General features: G+C 33.9%; 1 protein-coding gene across 1 annotated transcript in view; it reads right to left on the reverse strand.

Moving 5' to 3' along the window:
- The window catches only part of HCRTR2 (hypocretin receptor 2), a 42,041-nt gene that overhangs the window by 6,524 nt on the left and 19,302 nt on the right, over positions 1–16,215 (reverse strand). The window contains exons 3-5 of the mRNA XM_082347251.1: positions 13,010–13,125; positions 4,843–5,063; positions 1,725–1,846 (exon numbers count right to left, since the gene is read on the reverse strand). Of these exons, the coding sequence (XP_082203377.1) occupies positions 1,725–1,846; positions 4,843–5,063; positions 13,010–13,125 (459 nt within the window). The remainder of the gene's footprint in view (positions 1–1,724; positions 1,847–4,842; positions 5,064–13,009; positions 13,126–16,215) is intronic.

The following is a 16,215-nucleotide window of genomic DNA, read 5'->3' on the forward strand; positions in this document are numbered from 1 at the left end:
ATGGCAGTGTTGGAAATCACCAGTTCTTTTCTCTGAGCTTTGATTACCTACCTGGGTTGTTGAGTGATTAAAATTGGTGCCCACTGATTATCAGCTGCCTTCTTGCCTCATCTTAACCCCCATCATGGCACTTTGACTTGGTTCTGTGGCTTCTACTTCAGATAATTCTCCCTACGACCCTCTAATAGATTTTCCCTGTTTAGTGCAAGCTCAGGGCCTTAGTCATCCCTAAGCCCAGGGCAAGTGTCTCCCCACTGCTTTTTAAGCCACAGTTCCTCACGCCCTTCTCCCTTCAAACAGCACTGGGGCAGTGGTATCTGCTTATCCCAGTCTGAATGTAGTCTTTATTTTGGAGACTGGGGTTGAATGTGTCAGGGGAAGGCATGAAAAGGGGCAACTGAATACAAACCACCTCTCACATATACATCACCTGATTCACCAAAAGGTGAAACAAAGCAGGTATATAGAGGGTACATGCCATGACTGAAAAAAAAAAGTTATTTAAAAAAAAAAGCCTAATTGACTGGTTGTCTTTTTTAATAACCTATATAACCTGGAAGACCAAAGATGAAGTTAGAAAATGCACACACTTTATTCAGCATGCAATAAAATGAATTGTTTATTCTTTCATATAAAATCATCATATATTTGGAGATGGAAATAAAAAAGAAATAGCCGGGCTTCCCTGGTGGCATAGTGGTTAAGAATCCGCCTGCCGATGCAGGGGACATGGGTTCGAGCTCTGGTCTGGGAAGATCACACATGCCGCGGAGCAACTAAGCCCATGCGCCACAACAACTGAGCCTGTGCTCTAGAGCCCGCGTGCCACAACTACTGAAGCCCACACACCTAGAGCCCATGCTCCACAAGAGAAGCCACCTTAATGAGAAGCCTGCGAACCACAACGAAGAGTAGCCCCCGCTTGCCTCAACTAAAAAGAAAGCGCGCACGTAGCAATGAAGACCCAACACAGCCAAAAATAAATAATAAATTAATTTAAAAAAAAAAGAAATAGCCAACCGGTTGGAAAGAAGACAATGTAAAGATATAGCTAATTAAAACACAATTCTAAAACTTAATTAGGCAAAATGTTGGTAGATAAAACAATATTTGGTTAAATGATTTTTATAATTATATTGATTCATAAACAGATGGGTGAAATCAATTGCAGAGGTGTGTATGTGTGGTTCGTTTAGCTTATGTGTTATTTAGGAGGAATATAATTTTTTTTATGGTCATGAGAAATCTTGAGATGAACCCAAGAGATGTTACCCACAAGAGAATTGTAAATACATAAAAATACCTAAAAGTGGAAAGGTTCCAATTCCATTTCAATTAGGCTACAAATGTTGGCAAAGGAAATGATACAAGCAAGGCTGTTTTATTTTCAGATAAAATGATTTGCCATCTTTATAAATCGTAAGTTTAATGTATGACAAGCAAGATTCTCTTATTCAGTTCTCACAGTTCTCACCTTCGTCCTATTTCAAATTTTCTTCTAAATTTTATGGAAAAAATTACTTAGATAATTTTTTCTGATGCGTTAGGTAACACATGTTCCCTCTCATAAGGGAAAAAAACTCAAGACCAGTCAGATCAGGGAAAAATATTCTCATTGTATCACAACTAATATCTTCATATTGTTCAAGAGTGTTCAGACCTTCTGGTCATCGATCCCTCACCCTGGGCTGTGGTTTGTACAGAAGAAACAGTTGAAAACTCACCACTGAGAAAATTATAAATAATTGGGTTCGCAGCACTATTGGCGTATACAAGCCAGTGTGAAAATGTAAACCAGGCATATACAGTCTCTCTGTCTTCCGTGTGGGTAAACATCCCAAATACTCTGTAGGAAAAGAAACAGTAACATGAAATGTAGTGCGACTCTGGAAAGTACCTTTTAAATAATTAAATTCAAGGGTGAACACAGCCCTTGGTGGCAGTTCCCTGACTCCAGTGCTGCCCTGCAGGACAGACCACTTGCAGGTTTAGGGCACACAGTGGGGCTAGAATAACTTCAGTACCTGAAGGGCACCTCCAAGGCACAATTAGTAAATCAAAAGCCAAATCAAGTCAGAGAAGAAGGGGCTTTCTCTCCTGTAAACAACAACAATAAGAATACAAAGGTTGAATATATATCTATCTCCCTTCTTTCATTTTGTTTCTAAACACAATGGAGCAGCTTTTGTTACTATTTCATTTTGCGTGCATTTTATTTATTTATTTATTTAACACTGGAGTATAGTTGATTAACAATGTTGTGTTAGTTTCAGGTGTACAACAAAGTAATTCAGTTATACATATACTGAGTACTATGTTTTTTCAAGTTTTTTTTCCCATTTAGGTTATTACAGAATATTGAGCAGAGTTCCCTGTGCTATACAGTAGGCCCTTGTTGCTTATCTACTTTAAGCATAGCAGTGTGTACAAAAGCACTCCTAAATTGCAGTCTGTAAGCACTACTTCCTACTTTCATTTGTGCATTGATCAATGTTACATTTCTTCAACTCCAATCTTCCAGCCTTGCTGAAATTTGGCTTCTGGGATTTCTTTATACGCAGAGAAGAACTAGTTTTCAATAGGCAAAATTCTGGTAATTTCTTAAAGTTCATGAGTTTTAATTTTTTTTTATTATTTTAAACTCTGAAAAATATGTTATTATTATCTCCTTAAAGGTCATGTTAAAGATTTGTTCTGTACTTCAAAATACTCATTTATCAAATTCTATTCACTAGACAACAGGAGGCAACTTGCAACTACCCAATACATGTATAGGCTGAAGATTATAATGCATTTCCTGCCAGAGGGCCCATCACTGATTGTGGAATTTGTGCCCGTGATAGAAATACGTTGCCAGAATAAAGTGGTGTTCTATGGAGTACTACAGTTTTACAAAAATATAATATATAGTAAGACAACATGGATAAATAAATTAATATGTTATGATCCTCTACCACAATGTATCTTTGAAATCCTAGACAAACCAGACCTGCTTTAAAGAAGTTGGTTTTGACTAGTCAGGCAAAACACTAAGTTTCAAAGAAAATAATTTAGGACTTTATTTGTAAGAGAAAGAAAACACGAGCATAAAATGCAAGGGCAAACAGCGATAAGTATTTGAAGAAAATATGTGTGATAAAGAGAAAAACAATTTTCAAGGTTATTTTGAAATTTTTATTTTGTGACAAAGAGCAGAAATCTCAAAAAATGGAAACTATTTTAAATTTAACATGGACTTTCTCCTTAGAAAGCCATTTATTTTCCTTGGAAAGGGAGGTCTGTAAGTCAGAAGAATAGAGAAATATTATGGAGAAGTAGGTATTTGGAACCAGCTAAAGGGAAGGTACAAGTGCTGAGATGCAGGAAATCCAAATGAGTCATCCAGAGAGCAGTAAATCCAATTTTCATTGAGTTTAGATTGACTAAAATAAAAGTACAAAAAAAAAAAAAAAGGAGAGAACCTATCCAGTATCCTGGCATGTTTACAAGGTTCTTAAGAGCAAAAATCATCATCTAGCATCAGACTAGAATACAAATACATTTGTATGGGATTTCTGTGGGCAAGAAAAATAAGAAGGGAATTATGAAAAAATACGGAGGGCAAAGTTGCTTTCATTTTCCTGTGAGCCAGTATACATCTGAAGGACCCAAGCTGCCACAAATCTTATACCTTTAAGGCTGTGTCTATACTAAACAACATTGCTGAACAGAAGTTCATTTTCTCTTTCTTTTCCATTGAAAAAGTCATTAAGAATAGATATATGTATAACTGAATCACTTTGTTATACAGCAGAAATGAACCCAACATTGTAAATCAACATTACTTCAAGAAAAATTTATTTTAAAAAGTACAAAAAAAAAAAAAAAAAAGAAAGAAAAAGTCATTAAACAATCAAAAACAAGGCCCAAAAGAGAATGACAAATCTTTGCAGCTGGTTATACCACCTTTAGACTGTGTGATTCCAGCCAAAGCTGCCTCTCTTCAGAGTCCCCAGCCGTTAGGAATGGGATATTGACTCTGGATCCAGGAAAAATGAGAGAAGCAATCTTAGTTTTAGTTCAAAGTCTCTGATAAACAGAATTAGTATTACCTTGGGACCAGTCTCTGTGCAACTATTATGATAATTCCCGATAAAGATGGTTGGCCAGAAGGTTCCTGGGTACCACTGCCCCTGCATTGGTTGATCATGTTGGTTGTTTTAATAGTGTCTCTGTAGCATTACAAATAACATACCTTCTCTCACTGAAAACTTTTGTACTGATTTTTATTAATATTCATGCTAAACTTGATTCAATGATGTCAGGAAATGAATTTTCTTTCTTTCTGTTTAAACATTCAAAACACAGTATGTGCTGTGATTCCATTTGTTTGTGTGTGTGCTCACAAATGCACTTTTTAAGTATAATTAGAATGCTAAGAAAATTCTTATCTCTTTTTATCCTTTAGATAAAGTTCTGTCACCGTTTCCTATGTCTTTGAGAACAAAGTTTGGAAAACCCATTTGTTCTGATCAAAAAAGAGCTCCGAGCTGTAAATGAGTTTTTTGCATTAGAACTTCTTCTGCATCTAAGGCTTAGCAAATAGCTTGAAGAGGTCAGGGGAACATCTGTTTTATGTCTGCCATTCAATAGAGAATTTGCATGGATAAGAGCATTTAAAATCCCAGCGCTCTAAAAAACTGTGCTCCCTACCTGCTGGTAACAACAACACATTGAGTTATCTGGCCTGACAAGCTATCTAGGCAGACGGTTTCCACTTTTCTCTGGCTTAAAAAAAGTCCTTAATTAAGAAACAAGAAAAATGGCAGATCTCTTCATTTTCAAATAATAAGTGAACTTTACCTCTTTAGCACATTGAGGATGCTAATTGGTAGATAGCAAATTGCAAACACCAAAAGCACAACCATCAGCATCCGGGCTGTTTTCCGTCTGGCTCGGATCTGCTTTATTTCAGCGGCCACAGCGCTAATCCTGGATTTGGTCTGCTGTCCTGGCCCCCGAGGCTGTGAAAGAGGCTGCAGGGCCTTCCATTTTCTCTGAACTACAGATGATGTTCCAGGAATCTGAAAGGAGCGGATACCCTTTATTGTTATCTGATTTAGGAAAGTTCCACTTTGGAGGAGTAATTGGAAGACACAGTAAGGAGAGTATCCCAGACACCCGTGGTCTAGGAGGTTTGCGAGCCTCTTTCCCAAGAACGTTTGCTGAGTGTATCCTTGAGTAATACAGCCGAGTGCCAAATAGGAGTCTGGGTGGAAAAAAAAAAGTTGCAACATCACCATTTTGTCGAGGTCTAAAGAGAGCTGCAAATGGAAACGATATCTCTTTATAAAAAGAGTTGTCCACTCAAAGGAATAATATTCAACACTAAAAAGAAATGAGCTATCAAGCCATGAAAAAATAGAGAGGAAACTTAAATGCATATTACCAAGTGAAAGAAGCCAATTTGAGAAGGCTACCTATTATAAGATTCCAACTATATGCTATCCTGGAAAAGATAAAACAATGGAGACAGAAGAATGATCAGTGGTTGCCAGGGGTAGTGGGGGGAGGGATGAATAGGCATAGCACAGAGGATTTTTAGGGCAGGGAAGATACTACTCTGCATGATACCATAATGATGGATACCTGTCATTACACATTATACAATGTATTTGAATACACCATCCAAACCCATAGAAGGTACAACATCAAGAGTGAACCATAAAGTAAACTGTGAACTTCCGGTGACTATGATGAATCCATGTAGGTTCATCAGTTTTAACAAATGTATCAGTCTGGTAGGGGATGTTGATAATGGGGAGGCTGTTCATGAATGGAGGTTGGGGAGAGATGGGAAATCTCTGTACCTCCCACTTCATTTTTCTGTGAACTTATAACTACTCCAAAAAAATATATGAAACCAAAAAAACCTTCTTAAGTTAAAAGGGAGAGAACTGAAAACTGGGGAAGAAGAGCTCTTGCTAGGAATTCTGATTCAGCTCAGATACCTAGAGTTGAAACAGAAGGAAAACCTAACAGGTAATTGCAAAAGTAACCTGCATAGTTTTTCATGCATCAATACTGCCACCTGCTGCCAGATGGAGAGATAGGACTTAACTACCTATTGCTTTTTATTAGGTTTTCTGCTTCTCAGGTTTGGTTAAGGCAAACCTTTGAATAAAAGGAATAAAAATAAAATAAAATATTCTCTGTTGCCTATCATTTGTTGTTATAAAATTGCTTGAAGGCAATTTTGTGGACCGACCCTTTAAAATGCACATAAAAACCTTGAATATCCCTTGTGGTCTTCCATGAACGTTTCAAATAGCTGGAATTTGTAACAACAGTTACACAACTTGTACTTTTCCACTTCTTTTCAAAGTTATTTGATAATAGCAGGGAGTCCCTCCAAGTATAATATTGTCTTAATTATAAGCTCATGAAGATTGATAGGGTTTAGTGAGCAAAACAATAAAATTCAGCATGTGTAATTTTTTGAGTAAAATGTGCCAACAAGCACACCATAAGAACATCCTAGTTCTATTAAGATTATTCAGCTGTTGCTTTTATCTCTGTGCTGCAAGCCAGAACAGACCAATGTGTCTCTCACAGTAGATGCTGGATGGATTCTGTTGCTTTATCCGTAACAAGATCCAAGTCTGTTAGATAATCTTTAATTTGAGAACAGAATTTTACTTTGATTTCCACACAGATGAATTAATGATAATTAATTAATTACGGTGCTCCTTTTGAATATAACTATTCTCTCTCAAAAAGAAGCAAATGAAGTTAAGGAAAACCTGCCCTTAAATTGAAAAACACCTGATAAATGATTTCTGCTTTTATTCCAATATCATAAATAAACTTTAAAATCACCTTTGAGGTGAAAATACATCCTGGAAGAGGTATTATCACAGTTATGAATTTGAACAATCATGTAAATGATGTACCTTGAAACCTGTCTTGTCTGAAGAAGTCTTTGTGGCCAAGATAAGAAAATGTGCTGTAAACATTAAAAAGGGGATGAGAGAATATTATGAACAACCAGTAAATTTGAAAACTCAATGAACTTAAATGAAATGGATAAATACCATGAAAAAAAAGATAACCAAAACTGATAATGTCTTTACAAACCCTGTTACAAAAAACAAAACAAAACAAAAAATCTCCAGGCCCGGATAGGTTCGTTGATGTAGTATTACACTGACATGTATACACTGATGTGTAAAAAATTGATGATTGATTAAAAAAAAAAAAAAAAGGGATAAGCTAAAAAAAAAAAAAAAAGCAGATTTATTCCAGCAATGCAGTAATGGTTTAACATTTAAAAACATCAATCAATGTAATTTATCATATTAACAGAAAAAGCTATGATCATGTCAATAGAGAAAGGAAAAGCATTTGAAAACTTTAACACCCTTGCATGTAAACTAGTAATAGAATCTTTCTCAACCTGATAAAAGGCATCCATGAAAAGTCTTTAGGGTATCATCCTACTTAACATGAAAGATGAACACTTTCTTCTAAGATTGGTAACAAGCCAACAAAGATTTCTCTCACCACTTCTACTCAACATTGTACTGGAGATCCTAACCAGTACAAGAAGAAAAGAAAAATAAATAAAAGGCATATAGATTGCTTCTATTGAGAAGACATTATTGCTTATGAAGAAAGTCTTAAGGAATCTACAAAAATGCCACTAGAACTAAACATATGAATTTAGCAATATGCAGGACCCTAAATCAATAAACAAAATCAACTGTATTTCTATATACTAGCAATAAATGATTCTAAATTTAAATTGAAAATAACACATTTCAATAGCAAAACGGATTCTAAGAATACATTTAACAAAATGTGGACAAACTATGTGTACTTAAATAATGAAAATTGCTCAGAGCTATTAAAGGAGACCTAAATAAATGAAGAGATATACCATGTTCATGGATTATAAGATTTAATATTGTTAATATGTCAATTTCCCCAAATTGATCTATAGATTTAATGCAATAAATCCCATTCAAAATAATAGCAATCTTTTAACTTTATCGCTCCTTGACAACTTTTTTTTTTTTTCCACCTTGGCACTTCTCTTTTAGAATTTAGATGCACGTGCTAAGTTCTTATGATCAGGATCATAACTATTTTCTTTGTCTCATTGTAGCAAGAGAATGTACATTTTTATTATTTCAATCACTTAAAATGCTTTGAGGCTTGCTTTATAGCCTATCATGAGATGTAACCTGAAGACTATTCCATGTGCATTTGAGATGAATGTGTATTCTGCTACTTTTGAAGAGGTATCCCATAGATATATTAGGTCTAGTTGGTTGATAGTTTTTTTTCAAGTCTTTTATGTCATTGTTAATGTTCTGCCTAGTTTTTCTATCCATGACTGAAAGATGAGTGTTGAAGTTTTCAATTATTATCATTGAATTGTCTGTTTCTCCACTTAATTCTTCTAGTTTTGCTTCCTGTATTGTGGGCTTCAGTTGTTAAGTGCATATAGGTTTAGAATTTTTATATCTTCTTGATGGAATGATTTATCATTTGAAATATCCTTCTTCACCCATAGTAACACTTTTTATTAACGTTTCTTTCATCTGATATTAGTACAGCTACTTCAGCTTTCCTTTGGTTACTGTTTGCATAGTACCTCTTTTTCATTATTTTACATTTAATCTATTTGTGTCTTTGAATATGAGATGTGTTTTTTGTAGACATCATACAGTTGAATCAGGTTTTTGTTTGTTTGTTTGTTGTTTGTTTTATCTATTCTGCCAACCTCTAGAGTGTTTCATTCATTTACATTTAATGTAACTATTGAGAAAGTGTAATTTTCATGTCTCACTTTGCTGTTTGTTTATATATGTGTGTATATATATATATATATATATATATATATATATATATATATATAGTTTCTATTTTGTTCCTCTATTCCTCCATTGCTTCTTTATTTTGTGTTAAACAGATATTTTCTAGTATAGCATTTTATTTCTGTTGTTGTTTTTTTCGCTACATTTTTTTTGAGTTATTTTTTTAGTGGTTGCCCTGAGGATTATAATTAACAACTTAATCTGTTTGGATTAATGCCAACTTGATTTCAATAGTATACAAAAACTTTGCTCCAATATAGCTTCATTCCTTCCTCCTTTCTTTGAATTACATCTTTATACATTATAAGCTGAAGATTCACAGTTTTATAATTATTACTTTACAATGTTATCTCAAGTCAAATAGGAGAAGAAAAGAATTTCAAACAAAAATATATTTATACTCTCTTCTATATTTACCTACATAGTTACTTTTATCTCTCTGTGTGAACTTGTGTTACTGCCATTTGATTCTGCCTCTGCAATTACAATTTGCTGTTTATTTTCTCATACTAAACTGACTTGTTATCATCTAATGTCAATTATTTTAAGTTCTTTTTGAAGAATGTTGAAGAATAAAGGGCAGTAGATGAGAATGTGATAAAAATTGGAACAAGGAAATTCTTTCAAAGTTTTAGTCCTTGGAAAGTTGAAATTTAGTTCCAGACTCAAGTATCAGTACAGTTCATCCCCAGCTCCTCACACAGTCCTAGACACATAGTAGGTGGTCAATAAATATTTGTGGAATGAATTAATATGTGTTCATATAATGAGTAAGATTGAAGTGTTGAATTAAAAGTTAAGATTTAGTGAGTCTTAAAAAGAGGAGTTCTAGAGAAGATCCTGTAGAATTTCCAGACTGAATGAGTTTTCTGAGACACATTGTCAAATAAAGAGAATATTTAAGTCTTTGATTAGAGCAAAACATTGGATAATTCTCTTCATTGTAACCAAGCAGGACCCTATGGGGCCTTCTAGGGACAGCTTTCCCCCATATCCTGAGGTGTTTTACAGATGTGAAAAACCCCCACCAAATGGAAGAAGCTAACTACTTGATAATCATGAGCACATAGCCCCAGGCCTCCTGGAGTCTATGGTAAGGACTGATAATGTTAAGCTTTGTGACACCACCCTGTTACCTCACCACCAGCCAATCAGAGAATTGTACATGAGCTGATCACATACACTGCCGACACCCCTCCCTCACCTGGCTTTTAAAAATGCTTTGCCGAAACCCTTCAGGGAGTTCAGGGACTTTGTAGGGCATGAGCCACCCATCTCCTTGCATGGCCTTGCCATAAACTTTCTCTGCTCCAAACTCCAAAGTTTTGGTTTGTTTCACCTCACTGTGCATGGGGCTAATGAACTTGCGCTAACATATGAGGTTTAAAATTCTTGAGAAAGTCAGACAAGGACAGACACTTTGCTCATTAATAATCTTACACTTAGATATTTCAAAGAATGTAACAGATTCCATGCATCTCCGTAATTTTAAGCAAATAAGACAGGCCCTCTGTTTGATGGTTCACTTGATGTAGACTATGGCACACATAATGCCTTGGAACTCTGTTTAGAGACATTAACAGTTGGAATTTGAGAGTTGTTCAAGCAGAATTCTACATAATCACCATTTGGGGTTAATTTACTTTATTGTGGCTGCTAAAGTGAACTCAGATGAACTTGCTGTTTTCTATTGCAATCTGTTTGTAAATGTTTTTAGTTTCACAGCCCAAGCATTTTACTGCAAATCTTCTGGATCATGTGGCTTGTACTAACCAGGACAATTCATCAAAAGAATGTGGTTTATTTCTAAACCTGCAATACAATTTTGAGCTTACTTTAGAGTTTGAGAAATGGAGAACTATAAGCTTAAATAATGAAGGAGTAAACTGGTTGGGATTTGGTAGTTATCTAATTATTTAACAAACATTTTTGGAATACTTTTTTGTGCAAGGTAACATGTTAAGTGTTGGGAAGATGATGATGAACAAGACAGATTTATGTACACCCAAGAAATTTTAAAGTTATGTCATTCTGTAAATAAATGAATAAGCAAATATAAACATCTCTTATATTTAATGCACACTACCCAGTAAAAATATGGAAGTAGGAAATGCACTTAACACTGAATATTCTTAGTCAAAATATCAATCTAAATTATCTTTATGCCTACATGCTCATCAAAATTTTTTCTCCTTCAAGAATTTTTCAAATTCTAATTTTTCTATGAACTTTGTTCTGAGTAACTGAGCAATGGATTCCTCTCTTTCCTCTTCTATCTAAACTTTCCCAGCACTTTCTCTTATTCTTCCACTAATTTTTTTCTTATAAAGTATTTATCAAGCAACTGATATGTGCTATGCATGTACTAGCTGGAGGGCTACGAGATCAAGGCTAGTGTGTACTGTCTCCATCTTAGTAGATTAGAGCAGACAGACAAATAAAAAGTCATTATCATGTTACTTGAAAGTACTATGAAAGAAATCTATCTAAGAAAGTAGTCACAAACATCAATTCAACACATGCTTATTATTTTAGAAATATAAAGAGAATGAGGTGAAAGGCCAAATAACAGCATATACTATTAAGATATTTTATTTAATGAGCACTTTCCATGCTTGAGGCACTTGAGTTAATTCATCTAATAAGTGTGAGGTAGATGCTATGCACCCCTGCTTGGCACAGAAATTTAAGTAATTGATAAAACTCCCGCATCTGTTAAATGGCAGGGTTAGAATTTAAACTCATTCAGTCTGGACCTTGAGTCTGTGTTTTTGACTTCTGTATTATATCAGTTCTGGTCATTCACTCCCACTGGCCAGGTGGAGATTGTTGAGGAAACTATCCCTAGGATGTGGAAAATCACCACTCATGGTTTACAGTGATACACATTTGTTATTTTAGTTACAAAGACTGGGGAACAGAATGCATTTATAAGGTCAGAAAAGAAGTGACTTCTTTACAAAAATAGAGGAAACGAAAACATTTGGAATTATGAGACATACGGGGTTGAAAAACACAACTGTTGCTCATATACAAGAAGTAAAAGATGATCTTGAAAATCGCTTTGAATAACAAAGGTTGAAGAAGACCCAGATTAAGACTCATCCTCAGACAAAAACCAAATAAAAGCTTTATGAAATCCTTTAAATGAGTAAAGTGGCCCAGTAAATTCTTTCAGTTGGATAAAATATGTCAGAGCAAACAGACTAAGGGTGTGGCTTTCCACAAGCCTGATAAGCTCAAAATACTGGCAATAAATTTAGGAAAAAAGAGATACATTTCTGAGAAATGTGGCATTTTAAGATACAATTTACAAGTACAAGAAGCTGAGTTATATTCTTTGTCTGTACCTTTACATGTTCGTCAATTTCCTTAGAGTCATCATGACTCAGCTTAAATGTCCCCTGGTCTGAGTTAGATCCACCTCCACTAAGCTTTTCTCTGATCCCCTGTGCTTATATTTATTAAGGTGATTTTTGTCCTGGAACTGTTTCCTTCCTCTAGACTATGAATTCACCAATGACACAGACTAGAACATTTAGCTTTTTATCAGACATGCATGCAAAAGAAATATAAATATTTGACGAATGAATAACTGAGTGAATGAATACATTCACTGAGTTAATAAATGAGTGAATGAATACATAGCAAAATTATCTAACATTTCAGTACAAATTAGCATTATAAACAATTTTTAAAATTCTCAATTCTGCCTGATTCTTCTACTGTTCTAAAAAAAAAAATAAGATCTTTGAAGTTGGAGATTTAACCCTATAATAAAAATGTATTACATACATCTCATCAAAAATGTATTACATACATCTTTACTTGCAGTCTCAGGAAACTTTAAAGGAATTTTTATTTGTTATTTCTCATAAAAAGTAAAATTTACAATATTATTCCTAGACAAAAATCAAGTCGATTAATCACAGAGGTTTAAAATTTAGTCATTAAGGCAGTTCATAAATAACATTCCCTAAACATCACCCTAAAAAATGCCTAGACATATGTTCATGACTAAGGCCTCATTATTTTAGAAGAACACACAATCCTTTGCTAAGCATATTATATTGGTTCAATTCACTCTTAAATTTTGTTTTTAAGGACATCCTAAAGAAAACACAAGAAAGTTATTTGAAATTACTTACCTGTCGGCACCAGAGTTTACGAAATATTTGCAGATAGGCCAACACCATAAGACACAGTGGTGCCATGTAGGTCACCAGAAAGAAACAGATGTGATACATCTTGGGGTAAATTTCACCTGGAATGAAAGTTAAAATAATAAAATATTATAATTCATAGACTTTTTAAAAGTACATCTGTCAATGTTTTGCCTTCAAAATTACCTTCTATTTGATTTTACTGTTATGTTATATACACAAAAGGGAAAAATGATTTATAATATTAACTACTTACATTTAAGTACTAAATGCAAAGTCTTAATGTCATGTAATCTACTCAGAGAGGAATAACAATTAGCCGTTTCTTAATTTGTGCTACTACAGTCTATCCAGTCAAGTGTTCATTTATCAAAAAACCTTTTTTTCTCTTAATTACATCTGGTTAATCAATAAAAATTAGTTTGGATTGTCCTATACTTGGATTCGCAAGGAGGGACATTACTCAATCAAAACTTAATTGCTAATGCTTTTGTTAAAATGGAAAAAGACAGTAAACTAAGTTGATTCCTCTTCATTTCTCTCTTGAGAGATGAGAAAATATTCCCAGTTGTATCTCCAAATATGAATTCGGAAAGGTTTTGGAAAAATAAAACAGCAAACATTTGATAATGATTATTTTTATTGACTTACTAGAACATATACAAAATTCCTCTTTAAGTAAGTTGTGCATGTGTGTTAATGCATGTACTTTTAATAAAAATGAGATTTTTAGGGTTCTTTAAAGTTAGATTTCAAACCAATATAGGTATATTCTTTTTTTGATATCCATCTTACTTATCAGGCATAAGCACATATAGGATTGTAGTGATTGCTTATTTGTCATTAATTCTATGTGCACAGGTAATACATATCACAGATTAGGGCATTTATAAGGAGTCAATCAATTGAGTGGCACTGTGGCTTAATATTAATTTTTAATTTTTCTAAAATGTATCCATTACTGACTTTTAAAACACTTCAAGGGTTATTTCCCTTTAACTAGTATTTGAATATATCACACTGATCAAGCTACTTTTACTTAAATGTAAAACAAGAAACAATAGATCCTAAATGGATACCATGGATATTAAATGCCAATAATTTGATACAATTCTAACTAAATGCTAATAAAACAAAGGTTTTTTTAAAATTCTAAAAATTACGTTACTTATTTTGACTTTGATATTGGCAATGGGATTGGTTCTACACTATTATGGAAGGATAATGCTGTCACTTTCATGGATTTTATTATTTTTGTTACTTCAAAAAATATGTAGAAGCATGAAGACTCAGTTATGTGATCAAACGTGGTAAGAGCAATTTATACTGAGGATTAACCAATAATAATTATGATGATGACCATAATGACTGATAACAATTATTGAACATTCATTGAATTCTTACTGAATATATTTTAAACATATCAACATATCCTCATATCAATATGTGATACGTATTACCTGTGCACATAGAATTAATGATAAATAAGTAATCACTACAATCCTATATGTGCTTATCCCTGATAAGTAAGATGGATATCAAAAAAAGAAAATACCCATATTGGTTTGAAATCTAACCTTAAAGAACCCTAAAAATCTCATTTTTATTAAAAGTACATGCATTAACACACATGCACAACTTAGAGAGGAATTTTGTATATGTTCTAGTAAGTCAACATATCCTCCACAGTATTGATTTCATAGTCTTGTCTTCTAGAGTTTAATATTCTTATTTTTACTCCTAAAACTGTCTTCTTTCTCAGACAGATGTTTTTCTCCGCTGCAATCTTTAGAGCACACAGCAGGGTGTGTGTTCTACCAGGAGGTCTAAGAGAACAATTTGATGTGTCATTTTTAGCTTCTCTGGGGCCCAGGCGGCTCACATCTAGCTCATCAGCTTCAGTTTCTAACTTCCTTTCAAGTTTATCCTGTAAAACAAGCCAGTTACATAAAAAGTGATAGAATCCGAGCAGCCTGACTGGAGGAATAGCAAACAGCCTTTCCCTTTGAAGTGCCACAGCATTCAAAGTGCCACGCAGCGTTTGCGGAGCCGATTTCAAAGGAGCTGGAGAGTGACCTCAGCACTTCCCAGGCACCTGAGTGGCTTTGAACTTCTATTTGTTTTGAAGAAAGTGTCGTATAAGCTTCCCACAAAAAAATATACCTTTAAAGCTTACATACCTGTGAATCCCTGATGTCTGCATCAGACAATTAAATTGAGTGAGTGGAGAAAGGTAGATTTGGTAGGTTATTTATTTTTAAACTGCAGAGATGGATACCATCGCTGTGATAACAGTCTGGAGTTTTAAACAGACAGGAAAGAAAGCTCACTGTGCAACCGGTATATTTATAAATAGTTAGAAAAATATGTAATTGGCTGGTAAATGCATATTATGATAATGAACACCAACACAGAGAAAAATTGATCAAGCAAAATTACACTTGCAGGCTAAGATAGATTGTTTTAATAAAGAGATTATTATAGATAATTGGGGAAACATGATCGTCTTAGATTCCTCATTTCATGCTTAGAGTCTAAGCTAATTGAAAACCCAGAAATGCCATTGAAAGTTTAAATTATATGTGTTGAAACTATCTTTGAAGTTTCTCTGCACTTGATAAGCAATATCTTTAATATATTGTAAGACATTCATATGTCTAGAAAGTAGCTACATGAAATTTGTTCACTTAAGCATTCCCTAAATTAGAAAACAGCATTTTAAAGATTGACAACCGTTAAAATTTCGTGTCTCTACTCAACTGATGAATAGGCATAATCTGAATACATTCTTGTATGTATATCAAACCAACAAATAAGGAGCAAATGTGGATCTTTCTTTAGTCTTTGAAATCAGAGATTAAAGAAAAATGTCATGTGTTAGATAGATAAAGCTTAACTTCTCTTAGGTGAGTTAAGGTCCATTGTAGAGGGAACATGTTAATATAATTATCTAAAAATGACAAACATTTTCTCCTTCATGTTACACCTCTCAAGGATTCAATGGAAAATTAAATTAAATATAATTTTCCAAATATTCAATTTGGACAGTCTTTTCCAAGTTCATGTATCCATAAAAGTTTATCGAATCTTTAATATATTTTATTATCTTCTCCCTAATAAGTGTTTTCAATAAATGTTCCTATTAATAAACACACATATGTATATACTTTCCAAATCTCATAATGGGCCAG

Source organism: Balaenoptera borealis (assembly GCF_965194805.1).
Source record: "Balaenoptera borealis genome assembly, chromosome: 12".
In the NCBI taxonomy this organism is placed as follows: Eukaryota; Metazoa; Chordata; class Mammalia; order Artiodactyla; family Balaenopteridae; genus Balaenoptera; species Balaenoptera borealis.